We start from the raw sequence: 18,435 nt of genomic DNA on the forward strand, positions 1-18,435 counted from the left end.
AAGCAGAGGACACTATGGGGAAGGCTCTGAAAGCCATCTAGGCCCACCACTACAACACTGGATCCTGGAAGTCCCTAGAAGACGGCCAATACAATGTAGAAATGATGAAGGGAAGAGTAAGCACCCATGAAGAAACGGGGCCTGTACAGAGCAGGGATCCAGGCTCTGGGGCAGAGGAAAGTTCCAGGGTAAACCTAACCCTCACTAAGTCAAATTAGAGGGATTAAGATCCAGGCAATTCAGAGCATTATTTAGTATGTCTACTCTCACTTACATATCTTGAAAGGATTTGATGAACTTTGGAATATTTTTTCAGCAATAATTCAAAAAATTGAAACCATCTGCATAAGTACAAGAATTTTTTTGGACAAGTTGGCACAAGAATGGAGGGAGAGATATGCCTGTGTTTCCCTAGGACAGAAGTGCTGATAGAAACCAAGAGCTGGTTCCTGTTCACAGTAGAGGCAATGACGGGGGACTTAGGAGTGAACGGCATTGAGGTTGACTATGAGTGTTGGTAACTAGTCACAGAATTGTGTTACACAGATATGGCTATAAGCATGCACAGGAATTGAGGTTGCAACATTGAACAAATACAGTTATAGGATGCTAGTTCAATTTTAATTACATAGGCTATAGTTTTACTCAAGTATTTTCTGTGTATGTGAAATTCATATTTTAAACTTGGCAGCTTATATTTTATCAGGAAATCCTAGTGCAGATATCAAAGGGTATAAAAATGACTGGATAGGAGAAAAAAATCAAATAACTGAATACCAAAAAAAAAAAAAAATGGAGCATTACTCAAGTAACAATAAAGCAATAATCCCAGGAAGACTTATTGTGATAATAACATTAGAAATATATCACATTATATATCTAAAAGTTCTTTATCTTAAGTATCTTTCTTTGGTGAAACCTTCAAAATAAACTGTGAAAGCTTCTATACAAATTACCTCTCCAGGTAATTTCCATTTTAACATGAAGACCTGAGGAGCCAACAATAGCAAGGGCCTCCTGCTTTAGCCTGGAGTTTGGTCTAGGCCTATGATGCACTTGCCTTTGTTCCTGCCCAACCTTGCTTATGCCCAAACCCAGAGATTTCATGTTTTCAATAAGTTCCCTGTGTAATATTCTGCACAGTCAGCTAAGTATTCACTTGAGTACTTCTAAGCTAAAGAATTCAAAACATAACACACACACAAGGAAAAAAGGTATCACTGAATTCAATACAGATATACTACATTATTAAGAGAAACAAAGTTCCTTGTTTCCTTTAAAACATGTAACTCTGTGGTTTAAAAATGGGCACTTCAATTTCTATGTGATGGTCACTCTTCCAAGTATTTTACATTTATCATTTATACCTCGAAACAACCTCCATTTTACTGATGAAGAAGAAACTGAGATGTAAAGAAGTGATGTAAGGGCTGGGGCTGGGGCTCAGAGGTAGGGCACTTGCCTAGTGCGTGCGAGGCCCTGAGTTTGATCCTCAGCACCACATAAAAATAAATAAATAAAAACAAAGGTATTGTGTACAACTAAAAGAATATTAAAAAAAAAAAAAAAAAGAATTGATGTAAATGGAGGAGGCAGGACTCAAACCCCAGAGTCTGGCTTCCAAGCCTTGATCTTCATCAACATGCTACAGTACTGAATCATATCTACAAGATCCAGGAAGGTTCACACTACCAGTTGTGTTTGAAGCCCCTCAAAAACAACATGACCACCCTTAACAGTAAAAGAGTGTGATGATGTGGGGCTGGGGATGTGGCTCAAGCGGTAGCGCGCTCGCCTCGCATGTGTGCGGCCTGGGTTCAATCCTCAGCACCACATACCAACAAAGATGTTGTGTCTGCCAAGAACTAAAAAATAAATATTAAAAAAAAATTTTTCTCTCTCTCACTCTCTCTCCTCTCTCACTCTCTCTTTTTTTAAAAAAAAAAAAGAGTGTGATGAGAGGAGAGAACAGAACACCAATCTTTGAAAATAAAACAAATTTTGTCAAAATTCATGTAAGTTGACAAAGATCCTAATTAGATTCAAAACAGAAAAGTCACAAAATCCCTTTTTTTATTTGCATTTCACAAAAATACCCAATTGTCTATTCTGAAGAAAGATGTGGGCGAGAGTTTTTGAAAAGACTAACTTCATAGAGCAACAGCTACTCTGTCACAGGACCACCACGACTGATCATCTGTTCAACAAATATGTAGTGGGTGCCACCTGTGATCCAGGCAAATCTTGTCCTGGACCATGCCTGCTAGTATTCTCTACTACTTTCCTGTTTCATAAGTAAAATGTTAATTTGGTGCTGGAATATTCGATTCCCAGTGCATTCTGATTATTTTATTTTACTGATCTTTAGTGTTCAGGTAAACAAATTTAGTAAATACACACAAACACCTCATTTTAACTCTAAAAATTATGTTCTAACTTCCCTGTTCCCATGATACTACCTCGGCAATGTCATCCGCACTGGTGAAGGAAAAGCTGTGGCCGACTAGTTGATAGGCCTGAGTCTCAATTGCATCCAGCTTGGCTTGCATGATATGTTTCTGACTTTCACATTCTGCAGTACTAAAGCCAATTCCATTGAGTTCCAGCAAAGCTAAGCAGTATTGAGAAGGCATTTCTACTTTACAGAAAATATCTGAAAGAAAAAAAAGATAAGAATTAAATGTTAATTCAGCCCAGGTGACTACAGCACTGCCTAAACTACATAGAATTGGTCTAGGACAATCCAGAGATGTTACCCAAGTTATCTCACATCCCAGTCTCCTCAGCAAGTTCTCAAAACAACTATTATCTTTGTGTATGCAGAGCACAACATCTGGAATAGTCTGAATTATAGGAGACTATATTTCTCCCAAGACAATAGCTCTGCTTCTACTCTTCACAGGAGTAAGGCAGACAGCTTTGTTTGCTGAACTGACTACAAGGGGTAATTCTCTACAGTTATTTGCAATATTTCTGGTCCCAACAGAATAAATGCTTGCACAAAGGACTAAATATAGATGTTTTATATTTTCCAATGCTCTTGTCAAATAGTAAAGAAATAAGTTTCTGAAATAAAAATCAGCATCTTTCTATATGCAGACATTTCTCAACAGAGTAGACATTTTAAATCAGTTTTCCCAGTATGTTTCTTGTAATATTAATTCTAAAGATGCCCTACAAAAAGGGTGGGAGTTTAGATACTGTATATTGTGAGTTTCTGCATCTATATACTATTGTTAGATATTCATGATGACTATTAATACATTAAGGGCTCTGAGAAGACTTGAAGAAAACAAATTCCAACTTGAAGTTACTTAACCATAAAACCCTTTATTTCATGTAATGCCTATTAATATCCTAAAATGTAAGTATTCATTGAATGCACTGTGGGAAATGCTGCCCTACATCATCAAGAAAAATCCATTCCGAAGACTTCAGCTTCTAAAACCCTGAGCAACCCCGGCCCACCATGCCCAGCTCCACATGTAAACATTCTTTGACCTCTTGCTGTTCTCAATCAGCAGAGAAGGATCTCCAGAGATACCCACAGTCACCACCAAAACAAGCAAACAAATGAGAGCTCTGGCCTCTAACAGTCGGCAGAAATTAGTGGGGAGTCAGAGCCTGGCTTTTTTGAGTTAGAACAGAAATTCATGTGATGTAGGATCAGTGAAATAAAGAACTTGGGTCAAATAGGAACAGTCAGGGAAATGCCAAGTAATAGTGACAGGGAGCCAGGCTGGATCCACAGGCAGTAAGAAAGAACAGGGCTGTCATGGAGACGGAGTCCTACAGCAAAAGATGTTAAAGGGCTACAGATCCTTGACACAGTGACAGGAGGAGGAACTGAGTCTGGGACTCCTGTTCTGCAACAAAACCTCAGGATAGGCTAATGTAGTCCTTGGATGTGTATAATTTGGCAAAAGTAAAACCTTTCTACAGGAAGGCTTCTCCCCAAGTTAGTCCTTAGGGTTCCACTGATGAAATCCTGTATGAACTCACAAAGAATATGGAATACACAAATTAGCAGAGAAGTGAGGAATGGGACTATTTGGGTTTAGATATAAGGTGTCCCACAAAAAAAGCTCATGCCCGACAACACTGGAATGTTCAAAGGTGAAATAATTAGATCGTGAGAGCTGGAACCTAATCAGTGGGATCCACTTGGTGGATTAATAACAGAATGGATTACTGGGTGGTGACTGTAGGCAGATGGAGCATGGCTTGAGGAAATAAGACTGGGGGAGCGCCCGTCAGGACTCTATCTTGTCTTCCTGGCTGCTCACTTCCTCTCTGCTTCCCAGCTGCCATGAGCTGCACAACTTTCCTCTGCCACCTCTCCACCATACCAATGGAGTTGACCCCCATGGAATTAACCTCTGAAACCATGAGCCAAAATAAACTTTTCTTTCTCCAAGTTGTTCTTGTCAGTATTCTGGTCACAATAACAAAACAACAAAAATGACTAAGACAGCGACTCAACAAATTTAGATCTCTAAGATTGCAGATGTATACTCCTCACAATAGAGCACAGGTATGCATAAATCATTTACAAATAAAAGTGAACAGAAACCATGTAGAACAATAGCAAAATAAAGTGCAAACACAACAATAACCACATCAAATAGAAACACATGAAAAATGTATTTAACATTTTTTAGATACTTTTTTTTAGTTGTAGTTGGACACAATACCTTTATTTTATTTATTTATTTTTATGTGGTGCTGAGGATTGAACCCAGTGCCTCACATGTGCTTAGGTGAGCGCTCTACTGCTAAGCTACAACCCCAGCCCTGTATTTAACATTTTTACATGTAAAAATATTGAATTTTTTCACAAAAAGTAGAGATGTAAAAGAGAATTAGTAACAGCTTTATGCCAATAAATTTGAAAATCTAGAATATACAGATAAACTCTTATGGCTTAATAAAACACAATAAAAAATAATTCAATAATCCTCCAGTTAAAGAAATCAAAGTTGCAGCTAAATATCTTTACACAGAGAAATAGTTATAGGCAAATTTCACCAAACTTTCAAGGAACACATCATTCCAATAATATATAAACTCCTCCAGAATAAAAATAGGTCATATTTGCAACTCATTTCATGAAGCTAGAATAAATTTGTTATAAAAACTAAAAGACGACAAAAGAAAGAAAAGTTACCATCATTTACAACCAAGTAAATGGCAAAGTTGAGACAATATGAATGTGATCACCATTACATGTTGCTGTTTAGAGAGTGAACTTATACAATCATTCTGGAATACAGTTTAGTAGAATCTTGAATTGTTGATTATTTCTATTTTCATGACAAAGCAATCCCACACCCAAGAGAAATTCTTGCCCATATGTACCAGGAAAATGTACATGTGTAAGAATATTCATATAGAAATACTTATTATAGCAAAATGAAACTCAAAACAAACAAAACTGAAACAAATCCAAATGTTCATCATTAGGAAAATGGAGAAATTTGGGCACATTCATATAGTGACACACTACACAGCAGTAAAAATGAATAAACCACAGAAATGTACTATAATATGCATGAATCGTATAAACATGATGTGTCAATGTAGGTTCATCAACTCTAACAATGAGGGTACACTCATACATTGTTGGCAGGACTGCAAATTAGTACAAACACTCTGGGAAAGTAGGATGAAGACTCCTCAGAAAATTAGGAATGGAATCACCACATGACTCAGCTATCCCACTACTTGGTATATATCCAAAGGAGTCAAATTCAGCATAGTACAGAGAAACAGCCACATCAATGTTTAGAGCAACACAATCTACAATAGCTAAGTTAAGGAGCCAATCTAGGTGCAATTCAACAGGTGAATGGATAAATAAAATGTATTAAATTTACACAATGGAGTATTACTCAGCCATAAAGAAGAATGACTTTATGACATTTGCAGGTAAGTGGATGGATCTGGAGACTATCATGCTAACTGAAATGAGGCAATCCTGAAAAACCAAATGTCAAAGGTTCTCTCTGGTATGTGGAAGCTAACTTACAATAAGGCAGAGACTGGTGGGGGGAGAATAGAAATTCAGTGGATTAGACAAAGGGGATGAAGGGAAGGGGAGAGGGATAGGAAAAGGAAATAAGTGGAATGACTCTGACATAACTTTCCTATGGGGCTGGGGATGTGGCTCAAGCGGTAGCGCGCTCGCCTGGCATGCGTGCGGCCCAGGTTCGATCCTCAGCACCACATACCAACAAAGATGTTGTGTCTGCCGAGAACTAAAAAAATAAATAAATATTTAAAAAAAAAAAACAACTTTCCTATGTACATATATGAATAAAACACAGTGAATCTCACCATCATGTACATCCACAAGACTGGGGTCCTAATTAGAATGAGCTATATTCCATGCTTCTATAATTATATCAAAATAGACTCTACCATCATGTATAACTAAAAAGAACAAATAAAATAAAAACAAGAAACAATTGTTAATAGCTCTAAAAAGATAACAGCTCACTTTTAAAAATCTGTGAAAAGTGTCTTCCGAGCATGAATAAAAACCACTGGATAAAATTAAGACACACACACACACACACACACACACACACACACACACACACTCCCCAATCTGTAACAAAAAATCCAGGAAATTTTACCTTGAAGGTTTTCCTTCTGCAACAAAGAATTGAGTTGATTCATGGAACTGAAAGTGAGAATGGACTCTATAGACGCTCTGTACCGCCCAGAATGCTCAGTGTTGACATTCAGCCCCAGGCTTTGAATTCCTTGGCCTGTCTCCAATCCTTCTAGGAGAGGGAGCTCATGAGGAAGAAAACTGGTAACTATGCTATGAAGAGTTGGTTCCTTTGAATCTGGATCTAGTAGCCAGCATGCCACCTAAATGGGACAGAGATCAGAATGTTTTCCTGATTTTTTTCAAAGACTTTTCTGCACCCTTAAAATTAAAGGGGAAATAGATAATTCATTTATAATTTCCCTTATTATTACTTATTTAGTGGTCTTCCTGGGAAAGGAGAAGAAAAGCATAAACTGCAACAGGTCTCATTTTTGGTACCAATAACACCAGCGGCCTTCAAATAAGAAAACGTTATATACCTTTCCCATCACAACAACACTCCTGAGTGTCTCATTCTGAAGCAGGTTTGAAAACCAAGTGCCTCTCAGCCAACTGAAACAGTGTGTCTGAGAATAAAAATAGAGGCTTCTCCACCAAGGCTGAAGTGAACTAATTTACTATAATAAAAATAGGTATGTATGGTTTGGGGTTTACTTAGTTCTTTCAACATCAGAGTGAGGCATATATGTTTTACCATTAAAAGTTTATACCCAGGACTGGGGCTGGGGCTCAGGGGTGGAGCACTCGCCTAGCACGTGGGAGGCCCTGGGTTCCATCCTCAGCACCACATAAAAATAAATAAGTAAAATAAAGGTATGTGTCTAGCTACAACTAAAAAATAAATTTTTTCTTATAAAAGTTCATACCCAGAGTTTTAGAATGCCTTTATATTTTCCCTTCATCATGGGAGTCTGTCACCAGGCCCAACCAACTGGTCGGCTTCCCCATGAAATTAGGAGAATTGCAGTTTCTAACAGTAGACCCAGGAGATCCAGAACTGGATATAGAAAAAGGAAATCTAAACACTGTCAATACTTCTGAAATTTACTATATGACTCAGTTACTTATTTTGTAAGTTAAGAATAAAGTTTTTTAGAGGAATAATGAATGAAAGAAACTAATGTAAAAATTGGCTAAGGTTTCTTATACAAATGAAATTTTAAAAATTAATAGTTTATCTGCTTATATCAAGTGTTGTCATTAACCATCTGCTGGTATATGGATGGAACTGGATAAAATCATGCTAGGTGAAATAAACCAGACTCAGAAAACCAAGGGTCAAATGCTTTTTCTCATCTGTGAAAACTAGAGCTAAAGGGAAAGAAAGCAGTTGGGGAGGGGTCAGATATCATAAAGACACAAGGAAGATCAGTGGGGTGGAAGGAAGGGAAAGGGGAAGATAACTAAATAAATTTAACAGAATCATGTTATATTCATATATAAAGGTACCAAAGGAAATTTCACCTTTGTGTATATGTAGGATAGAATAATAGAGGAGTAAGAATGGGGGGAAAGTGGGAGGGAAGGAAAAGGGGGAGGTAATAGGGATTGAAATCAAATACCTTGCATGTATGATTTTGTCAAAATGAACCCAAATACTATGTATGATTCTCTAATTTTAAAAAGTGATCAATAAAACCGATTATGAAATATTTCAAGTAGTTTATAAAGAAGGTGCATAAATCTAGGATATTTTTAATGAGAGGCTCACATAACCCATATTCTTGTTTTGGATTGTAGCACATCAAAATCAAGTGACAATCTTTAAATCTGCCAAAAAAGGGGGGGGGAACACCCTAAAAAACTAGGGCTGGAGACATAGCTTAGTGGCAGAGCCATCACAGAGTATGTGCAAGGCCCTAGGTTCCCAACATCACATGAAAAAAAAAAAAAAAAAAAAAAAACCTTAAGAAACTAAAGCTCATTCTATTTTCATCAACTATTTTGTCAAATAGTATATTCTCGACTCTAAATTAACACTGCATGCATCAATAGATGGGGAAAGGATATGTCTTTAAAGATATTATAAATAAATGTGTTCTGAAAGTGTACTTTACTGCTCAGTGTATATTACAATGGCATATGTGACTCCTGATAACTTAGGATCATCATTTTGAAGAATGTGTCACACTCTGCTATTACAAAGGAACACACTCAGAGACTACTAATGTGACTTGCCTCTATAGCCCCAACTATCCTCTCTTTTGGCATCTTTTATTCATGTTCTTTTCCTATTTTCTGCCTCTGCCCTCATGAATATTTGAAAAATCCTGATTTTATATACTGAATTCTAATAGTTTTAACAATTTTCTTTTCATTTAACTTACCATGGAACAAAAACTTACAACTTAAGACCAAAATTAATTTTTTTAAAAAAGCTCTAAGCAAAATCATCAATTTTATGGTTTAGGATTTGTGACATCTATGTTTTTCTCTTCACACAGACATTTCTATTATGGTATTATATTATGTGTGCATGAGATTAGTGGATAGAGAAATGACTTCTCTAAAAGATTTACACTGAATTACTGAAGCTAAATAAATACCATGCCACTTAAGAATTAACTCTAAACACTAACGGTGTTTAAGTGCAAAAATATTAAATATAACATAGAACCTTAGGGTCTTCATAACTTTGTTCCAGAGAGATGCCACATGACCGAAGAAGAATCTTATAGATCTGGATGAAATCATAGATGATGACAGAACGTTCCTTATCAGACTCCTTCTGCAAGCATGACTGAAGATGCCACATCCTGTCTTTCACAGTCAGGCCTGGATCCAGAGAAGGTGGTACCAAACTGGCACTAATCTCTAGAGGGGAAAAAGAAAGTCTTTGTGCAAAAATTACATAAATTCATTTGAAGCCATAATCTCTAGTGGAAAGACTGAAAAGACTCAGAAGCCTAAGGATATGGTTCCAAGTAATCACAAATTTGGCATGACCTTATATGTAGATGAAGTGCTTTATAATGTAAAATTATGGTTTGGGTTAGAAGATTTATAATGCTCTGCTTAACTATATGGGACAAAATTCTAAATATCAGGACTTCTAAAATAGCTGGACATGGTGGCAGTGCTCTGGAGGTATTCTCTAATCCCAGCTATTCAAGAGGCTGAGGCAAGAGAATCACAAGTCCACGGTCAGCATGGGCAACTCAGGAAGACTTCTACCTTAAGATTAAAAAAATAAAAAGGGCTGGGAATGTAGCTCAGTGCTACAGAACACCTCTGGGTTTAATCCCTAGTACAAAAACAAACAAAAAAACTTTTAAAAAATCAAGTTAACATTTTTTCAGGAGTTAAAAATAGGTATTTTGAAATGAGTTTAAAGGGAGATATATAATATAATGTCATGTCAAAAATAAAAGGAGAACTTCAAATAACAAGTTGTTTTCTTGTAAAACAACTGAAAATATTTTATGCTTGTTGAGGAAAAAATACTATCTGATGTTCCATTCCTTGTGACTAAAACATTTGGGGTCACTCCAGGGAAACTGGGCCACGCGAAATAACCACACAAGAGACAGAGATACCTTTTTCTTTGGGGTGCTGTGACGGCTCCTCTGACCTTAAAGGTCCACATAAAGATAGAGCTAGCACTGCTGACCCCTTTTATTGAGGAGAAGCCATTCAAATGAGGCAAGGGGTCAGGTTTCAAGGGGCTGAGTCTAGCTTATGGTGTCTGCTGTCAGCAGGTTGACTGACATCTAGGAAGGCCACACCCAAGGGCAGAGTTAGAGAAGGGGACACACAAAGGGGGTTTCTATGGAACATTCTATCCCAAACAGGGCAAGGGGTAATATCACAAAGGAACAGGAGAAGTAGCTTGACCCATGGGGCTGCAGGAAGGCATGCCTACACATGAAGACACACTTGGTTGCATTTTTTACTACTCTCAAGATGGGGGCTACCGTCTTCGGCTACTTAAAAGCAGCCAGATTATAGGGAGTGACCAACAGTGCCTCCACTGATCAGGAGAGGAAAACGCTGGTCACATGACATGACGGCCTCCCACAATCTGACATCCTTATTAGTTTTGCTTCTCGCCAAAAACAACCAAACAGCTGATTATCCAAAACCCTTATCAGATCACAAAGAATTTTTCTAGATCCTTCCATTTCGAAGTCCCTCCTAAAAGCTGTGTGATTCAACACTATCAAGTGTATCTGTGTAGCTCAACATTGCCTCTGGACAAGCTCCAGACCCCGACAATGCACAGAGAAACACTAAGCAACTGCTATGGTCCAGCCTTAACAGCCTCAGAAAAACAGATAGGGGACTACCAGGGCAATGCTTCTTGTGGTCTCTGGGTGTACGTCAGTGATAGGGCACTTGCCTACCAGGTAGAAGTCCTGGGTTTAAGCCCCAGCACTGTAGGAGGTAAAAATCCTTTGAGTTAATGAATGCAATTCTGTACACACTAGCTATTCTCTAAATAAACTTTTTTTTAATCCTAAAAGGAAATCCTAGGTAATGTCAGGAAATTATTCTCAACAAAAGATCACTACACTAACAGATATTTCATTAATTATATGGTGAGTGAGTCAAATACTGATTACTTACCAGAATGCTGTTGTTCCTTCTGCAATGAGACATAATAGGCATCCCTTCCACCCCAGCATACTGCCAGTCCAACCACCAGGATGTCATCAGAGCCCTGAAGGGGAAATCCATCCTCTCTAATAGGTGTTTCCTGAAGTGAGCTAACTAAGTAAATCAAATGTGAAATAGTCAAAAAAAATCTCTAACATTAAAGATATTAAATAAATTGTTAAAACAATAACAATAAATACTATATTATGGGCAAAATCTGCAGCTCCTAAAATGTGCATTATGTAGTTAGTCATTTTTAGGTGTTATGAAAGATCTTTCTAGGCTTCCCATCAATTAAGATACTTGTTGCCATATTAATATTAAAATTAGTATTAATATTAAAATATCCTAAACATTTCTTAAGATAGACTATAATCATGATTAAAGGCATTTCAACTAAATAAAAAAATAAACTACATTTCAAATTTCTATAACTTACACACTGTAAAAACTTTAGAGCAAATCCACCAATTCTTTTTTTTATTAGTTGTTCAAAACATTACATAGCTCTTGACATATCATATTTCATACATTTGATTCAAGTGGGTTATGAACTCCCATTTTTACCCCGTTTACAGACTGCAGAATCACATGGGTTACACATCCACGTTTTTACATACTGCCATACTGGTTGTATTCTGCTGCCCTTCCTATCCTCTACTATCCCCCCTTCCCTCCCCTCCCCTCCCATCTTCTCTCTCTACCCCATCTACTGTAGTTAATTTCTCTCCCTTGTTTTTTTTTTCCCTTTCCCCTCATTTCCTCTTATATGTAATTTTGTATAACGATGAAGGTCTCCTTCCATTTCCATGCAATTTCCCTTCTCTCTCCCTTTCCCTCCCACCTCTCATCCCTGTTTAATGGTAATCTTCTTCTCATGCTCTTCCTCCCTATTCTGTTCTTAGTTGCTCTCCTTATATCAAAGAAGACATTTGGCATTTGTTTTTTAGGGCAAATCCACCAATTCTAACAATTAAAAAACTGCATTAAGAGACTTACTCCTTAGTGAAGAATTAAGTACAATTTTTTAAATCTAGAGTCAACACCATTTTCTAAAAAAGTATATCCTCCATTTACAAAAAGCAAAAACCAACCCATTTTATTTACAACTATATCCCCAATAATTAGAAAATTAACTGAATAACTTTAAAAACTGGCACAAGGAATTCAATACATATTTATTAAATTTAAGTAAGCATTTATAGTCTTCTAGCATAGAGCCTGATACAGAAAATGTGTTCAATTTTGTGCTTGATAGATAAAAAATGAAAAGTGGAATTCAATATGAAAAGTACATCAAACTTGTCATTAACACATATGTTCCACAAACTGAAGATCTGACAAATACTCAAAACTTTACGAACAAATTCATCCATACATACAAATTCAAGAACTCTAATCAAACCCGATTTCCCACAACAGGTTGACAAGCTAACTACAGCTATTCCCCACGACCCTGAACCCAAGGTTCATGCACTAAGACAAAAATACACATGGCATTATTTGATCAAAAGGTTTAACTCTCTGGAAATCTGGGAGAGTTCTGTGAGGCTTTGAAATCAAGACTTTGGTATGGAATTCATGACTATCACTGGAGATACAAGTTCTACTTGAGACAGAGTTTAGAAAATGTATCTAATGCATATTGTGAAAAACATAATACCCATTGGTTACATCCCTTTGTGGTTATATAAGTAAACAGATACTATGATTTAATAGGAAATAATTAATAAGTACTGATGATTAATTAAAAATCATGATGTTATAACATTTAAATGCTATAAATATCTGATATTAAAAATATATATTGTCTTAATTTTTATGAATTTATATCCTAATGAATATAGTACATAATGGATACATCTCCTACTGTAGGGAAACTATTAGTAATTTACCTGGGCCAAATTTAAAAAAAAAAAAAAAAAAAAAAAAAAAAAGCTGTTTTACATGTAAGTCCTAATAGGAGATAAACTAAATTTTGAATAGATGATATCTAACAACTAATACTAAACAATCTAAAGTTCACCTCAGTCCACCAACTAATTTATAGGTAAGTATGAAAAAACAAAATTTTTTTTTAAATTCTTACCTTTCTTAAACCTACCACCAATAGTAGCAGTTTTAGAAGATGTCAAACTTCTAATCTTTTCACAAGCCAGTGAGATGGAAAATCGCTTTTTGCACTGCCACTCCTTAATGAATGTTTGAAAGAGAGTTTGGTCACTTGCTACATCTATGATGGCCAGACTTTCTGAACTGCACGAGGCTGGAGTTAACTGTAATCCATCCTGTGACAACTGCAGGGAAAAACTTGTGTCTCTAACAAGATTGTCCTCCTGGAAATTGTTTCTATTCTCTAACATTAAATCTTGCTTTTTATTATCTAAAGTTGAGCCAAATGTGCAATCTTCACCAGGCTGTAAAGCGTTACTTGTTTTCTGAACTTTTACAGATGCTCCAAGCATTTCTGGAAATACCAGCTTAGAAGCAGATGCTGGAATGGGTGTAGGAGGAATGAGACCATTATCATCAGCTATCAAGCCCTCTTTACAAGGCAAGTGGAATGAGGTTTCTCCATGTTTGGCACTGCTCTCTAATGCCTCAATCTTGCTTTTTACTTCATTATTAGGGAAAATTGCAATTGCCTGTACTTGATTTGTTTCCAAATTTAAAATCACTTCTTTCCTCTCATGTAACTCTGTATTTTCACCTTTTAAACTAGACAAGTTTATAGTTGTTAATTTTGGCTTCTCATTTTCCAGAGGACTGGAAACTTTATCTAAAATCCTTTGTAATTCTGGACTTAAGTCAATTGATGCCCCTGACCATCCGAATGAATTATTTTGCCTTGTCCCAGTTAATCTGGACTTTGAAGCCTTTTCATCATCTTCATCTCCTCCAATTACTTCTCCATGCAGATGTCCATTATTCACAATCACTGAATCACTTCTACCTAATGCTTTAAGAGATACCACAGAATTACATTTCTCTTGGACAGGAAATATATCTACATTATCCAAAGCTTCAGCCATCTGAACAGAATCCACTTCTGAAAACATAATAGATTCATCATTGACACAGGTCAACTGCTGCAAAATGCCTTGATGCTCATTCACATTGGATATTTTCACTGGGTCCTCTTGTATACAAACAGAATCACTGAAATGGTTTGATGTTATTTCAGGAGGAAGGGGTTCTTTCATTTGTACATCAAGTGGTTGTTCTTTTACTAGGAAGTCTTCACTAAAACTGTCAAACAGTAAACTATCACTCATATTCAAACTTATCTCAGGACCAGGCAGACATTCTCCCTCAGTATCAGTAGGAGAGCTCTTCCAAGGAACCACAGGTGTGACTGGTTTTACCATTTCTTGAGTTTGATAACCTTGAAGAAAACTATTTAATTGTGAGTCAGTAACAGAAAGTTCATTCCCTTTAAAGCAAGGGCTATTTTCCTCCAATAGAATTGGAGAATGAAAAACCAGGCTTTCTGGAGTCAGACTATCGACCTCTTGTTCAGTGCTCTGTTTCACAGTTTCTGTGGTCTTCAGGTCCAACCTCTCTTGGTTAGTGACTCCTGGGGAATGCTGTTCACCAGAAATATGAGACTCACTGTGGAAAGGGTTCAGATCCTGTTTTTCTACACTCTTCTGTATTGTCCCTGCTGCCAGGTTGGTGTCTTTCGCTCCTGGTTTGGCATTTTCAGTTGCCATCTGTTGAATTATTTTCTCTGACTGAGTATCCAAATAGAAACTATCTTCAAAATCACAGACTAAACCTAAGTCAGAAACACAATTATTTTCAGTTTTGTTTGTTACATAAGCATTTGTTTTTTCTTTTATTCTAGAAGAATTTAGAAAATTCTCATGCTGGCCTCCTGATTTACCAAATGTTCTCATTGACTGAAATATTCCAGGGGTTACCCCACTTCTGTGTATATTATCTCCTAATGCCTGAAAATGATTTGGCTTATTTTCCTTACTCTTAAACTTTATACTTTCACATGTGATCGCAGTAACAACTGGCTCTTTATGCATATAACTACTGACTACCTCACAGGGCATTTTTCTCTGTATTATTTCTTTCTGTTTGATGTTAGTGTCTGTTGGCTTATCATGTTGCTTTTCCAGGCCCTGATTAACTGGATGACTATCATGATATACCACAGAAACATTCTGATTTTTTAAATCATTTTGTATCAGCACTGCGTTTATTTTTTCTGTTTCAACAACTGCTGATCCTCTTCCGTTTTTACTAACCACACTAGTAGCTTGACAAGTCATGGTTTTGCTTTGGGATCCTGTGACAGAACATTTCTCCAGAATATCATTAGTTGTTGTTCTTTTCTTTAAACAGCTTTGCTCTGTTTGTAACAGCAATGATGTTTTGTTGTAATTTCCCTTAGTGTAAAAAGGTACATTTTTGGCAAATGGCTGTGGACTTCTAAATTCTATATTCTTCTCATCCACGGTAAATGGTTCTTCACAAACATCAGGACTAAACATAGTCTGCCCTTTCAAATCAATTCCACGCTGCCCAGAGTCTTTCACAGGACTACCATCCGTGGACTGTTTTTGATGCTTTCTATTATTCCAAGATTGAAAGCCTGTGTTCATCTCTTCTGAACTGAAATTCAAAGCTGCTTTTTTTGTTTTCTCTAATGAGAAAGTCTGAACAACTTTTCTAGTGCCTGATTTTCCTTTGTTTAGAGATGTTCTCAGCTTCTTTTTATGTATGCCCAAAGAAGCCCGCTTTCTTGCTCTGGAAATGGAATATCTCTGATGTTCCTGATTGCCATCCTGGGAGTTACAATGAAAGGAACTTGTATGCTCTCTAGTTTTATCTAAATCTTGCACTACATCAGGTGAATGCTTAATATAAGAATCACTAAATCTTATATTACTTTTGTTCTTTGATGTTAATCTTTTATGAGAACTTGTAGTTTGGGTTATCAACGTGTGTTCCTGTTCTGACTCACTTCTGCACAGTGAATTTGTACCAGAACTTAAAGGGGAGTGAGGATCCCATTGCACTCCCATTTCAACTAAGTCCTGATGCAGAATCATTTTGGCTTCTTCTACTATAAGGGCTGCTGCTTCCCTTTCAGTTAAACCTTTTCTGCCAGTCACCCAAATAGTTCGCATATTCCGACGTTCTTCAACTGCTTCCTCTTCCTCATCCACTGCTTTTCGGGCACTATGGAAAAAGATTTTTTAAAAAAGAAGGAAATTAATGTGTTGATTAATTCATTCATACAACTAATATTTATTAAGCATTCAATCTGAGCTGTTCTAGGAATTAAAGAAATAACCCTGAAAAAGAGGGATATCTACTCTCATGACTACCTGGGGAAATCAGGAAAAAAAAAATGTTTAAACTTATATTCTATGTCATCTGAGGACAGTATAAAAAAAAATCACCAGAAAAGGGTGGGTGGTTCTGCAATTTTAAAATAGCATAATAAGGAAATGTTTAACTAAACTTCTTTAAGCAAAAGCCAAATATTAAAAATTAAAAAGGGTCATAATGTTGTCATTGAAAACAAATCATCCTACACACTATAAACTCTAGACCAAATACTGAAGAGACTGGAGAGTGGCCAAAAGAAAGCAGAAACTGGATGGGGGTTGAATGTTAGAACAAATAAATGACAGTGGGTGAATTTTCACACTTTTCACCCCAAAGTGGCTCTAGTCAGTACCATGTAGGCCCACTAAGAGTTTGGATTAAAACCTGGAGACCACTGACTGAATTCAGAACAGAGCTTAGGGTAAATATAGGAGTTAGAAATTAAAGGGGGAATGTCTAAAAATGAGAAAGTCAAAGAAGGAGACCCCAAATTCTTCATATAAACTCTGCCCAGTATATGGCTATAAATTATACCAGTGTGGGAAGACCCCAAGTAACCTGTTAAAAAGTCTGAACAGAGACTTGAGCTACTACCCACCAAGTTTAGAGTTTGAATTCACCCAAAATGACATACAATATCAGTGCTCTTCTGGGCAACATCATAGTATACAGACCCTAAAAAGTCAAACATATGTATAATTGAAATACCAGGAGGAGGAGGAAGACAGAATAGGGAGAAAATTATGCAAGAAATAATGGCTGACCAATTTCTGCTTCCAGCTAAGATGGGGTACTAGGGTCCAATTCAGCTGCTCAGGTAAAACAACTAAAAAAACTAAGGATAAGTTATAAAAGACGTTATAGCTTCCATTCTGCTTTCCCTTGGATCACCGATTCTGGGGAGGTCATCCATCATCAGATGTTTTATGGAGTGCTCCATCTGGATCACACCTGAAGCATCAAACACCAACTTACCAGAGTGGACATGAGTTTTCCCAGAAGCACACCCAAGTTAAGCCTTCAAATGACTACAGTCGTAGCCACCAACTGAGCTGCAACCTTATGAAAGACCCCAGGCCAGATCCACCAGCAAAGGTGCACCCAAATTCATTACTTACAGAAACTTCAAGATAATATATACCTAAACTGCTATTCTTAAGCCACTGTTTTTAAGTATTTTGTTACATAAAATAGAAACTTACCTAGTAAAACTATTAAACTTCAAATATATGGGAAAAGATCCCAATGCTTACACACAAAAAGATCAAATAACTTACCGGAGCAAAAGAATATGAGTACCATAAGACTTATCTGTGGGAAGCCATCCGTGAAATACATGAGGACCTCCTCTCGGCATGGATGCCAGGGAGGGATAGGCCTGGCACTGGGAACTTTCCCTAGTTCTCCCACGGCAATAGATAGCCCAATGCATGTGACCTTTCCCTCTGCTCTGCCAGAAAGGTTCCTCATAGTAGTACCAGAGATGGGCATACCCCTTTAGGAACTGAACAGCCTACCTTTATCCTATTTTGGTGAAGAACATTCTATGGAAGGCCATTGATGTTTCCTGGTATAAATAAAAAGATGCAGGCTCCATCTTTGTCCAGAATCTCAATCTGTCTGATCAGCTTGCCTGTCCTGTTCTGACATTTGCAACTACTTTTTTGTATGTTTTTTTTTTTTTCACTATTTTATTTATCTTTGCTTTTATTCCTCAGCCAGCCCATTCCACCGAGGGGAACCCCATTCCTACCACCCGTGCACGACTTGGGAGGGACTTGAACTCAAGTTACCCTGAAGGTAGTAAATTTTGTTACCCTTTTCATAGACCAGATCCCAAAACTAAGGGAGATAAGGATAATTCCTTCTAA

The 18,435-nt window shown here is 37.0% G+C and overlaps 1 protein-coding gene across 1 annotated transcript in view; it reads right to left on the reverse strand.

Moving 5' to 3' along the window:
- Positions 1–18,435, reverse strand: part of POLQ (DNA polymerase theta) — a 124,606-nt gene that overhangs the window by 19,920 nt on the left and 86,251 nt on the right. Inside the window, exons 16-20 of the mRNA XM_081301337.1 lie at positions 13,305–16,411; positions 11,186–11,329; positions 9,237–9,433; positions 6,639–6,879; positions 2,460–2,653 (exon numbers count right to left, since the gene is read on the reverse strand). Of these exons, the coding sequence (XP_081157463.1) occupies positions 2,460–2,653; positions 6,639–6,879; positions 9,237–9,433; positions 11,186–11,329; positions 13,305–16,411 (3,883 nt within the window). The remainder of the gene's footprint in view (positions 1–2,459; positions 2,654–6,638; positions 6,880–9,236; positions 9,434–11,185; positions 11,330–13,304; positions 16,412–18,435) is intronic.

This window comes from Spermophilus citellus (genome assembly GCF_964194105.1).
Source record: "Spermophilus citellus genome assembly, chromosome: 7".
Taxonomy (NCBI): Eukaryota; Metazoa; Chordata; class Mammalia; order Rodentia; family Sciuridae; genus Spermophilus; species Spermophilus citellus.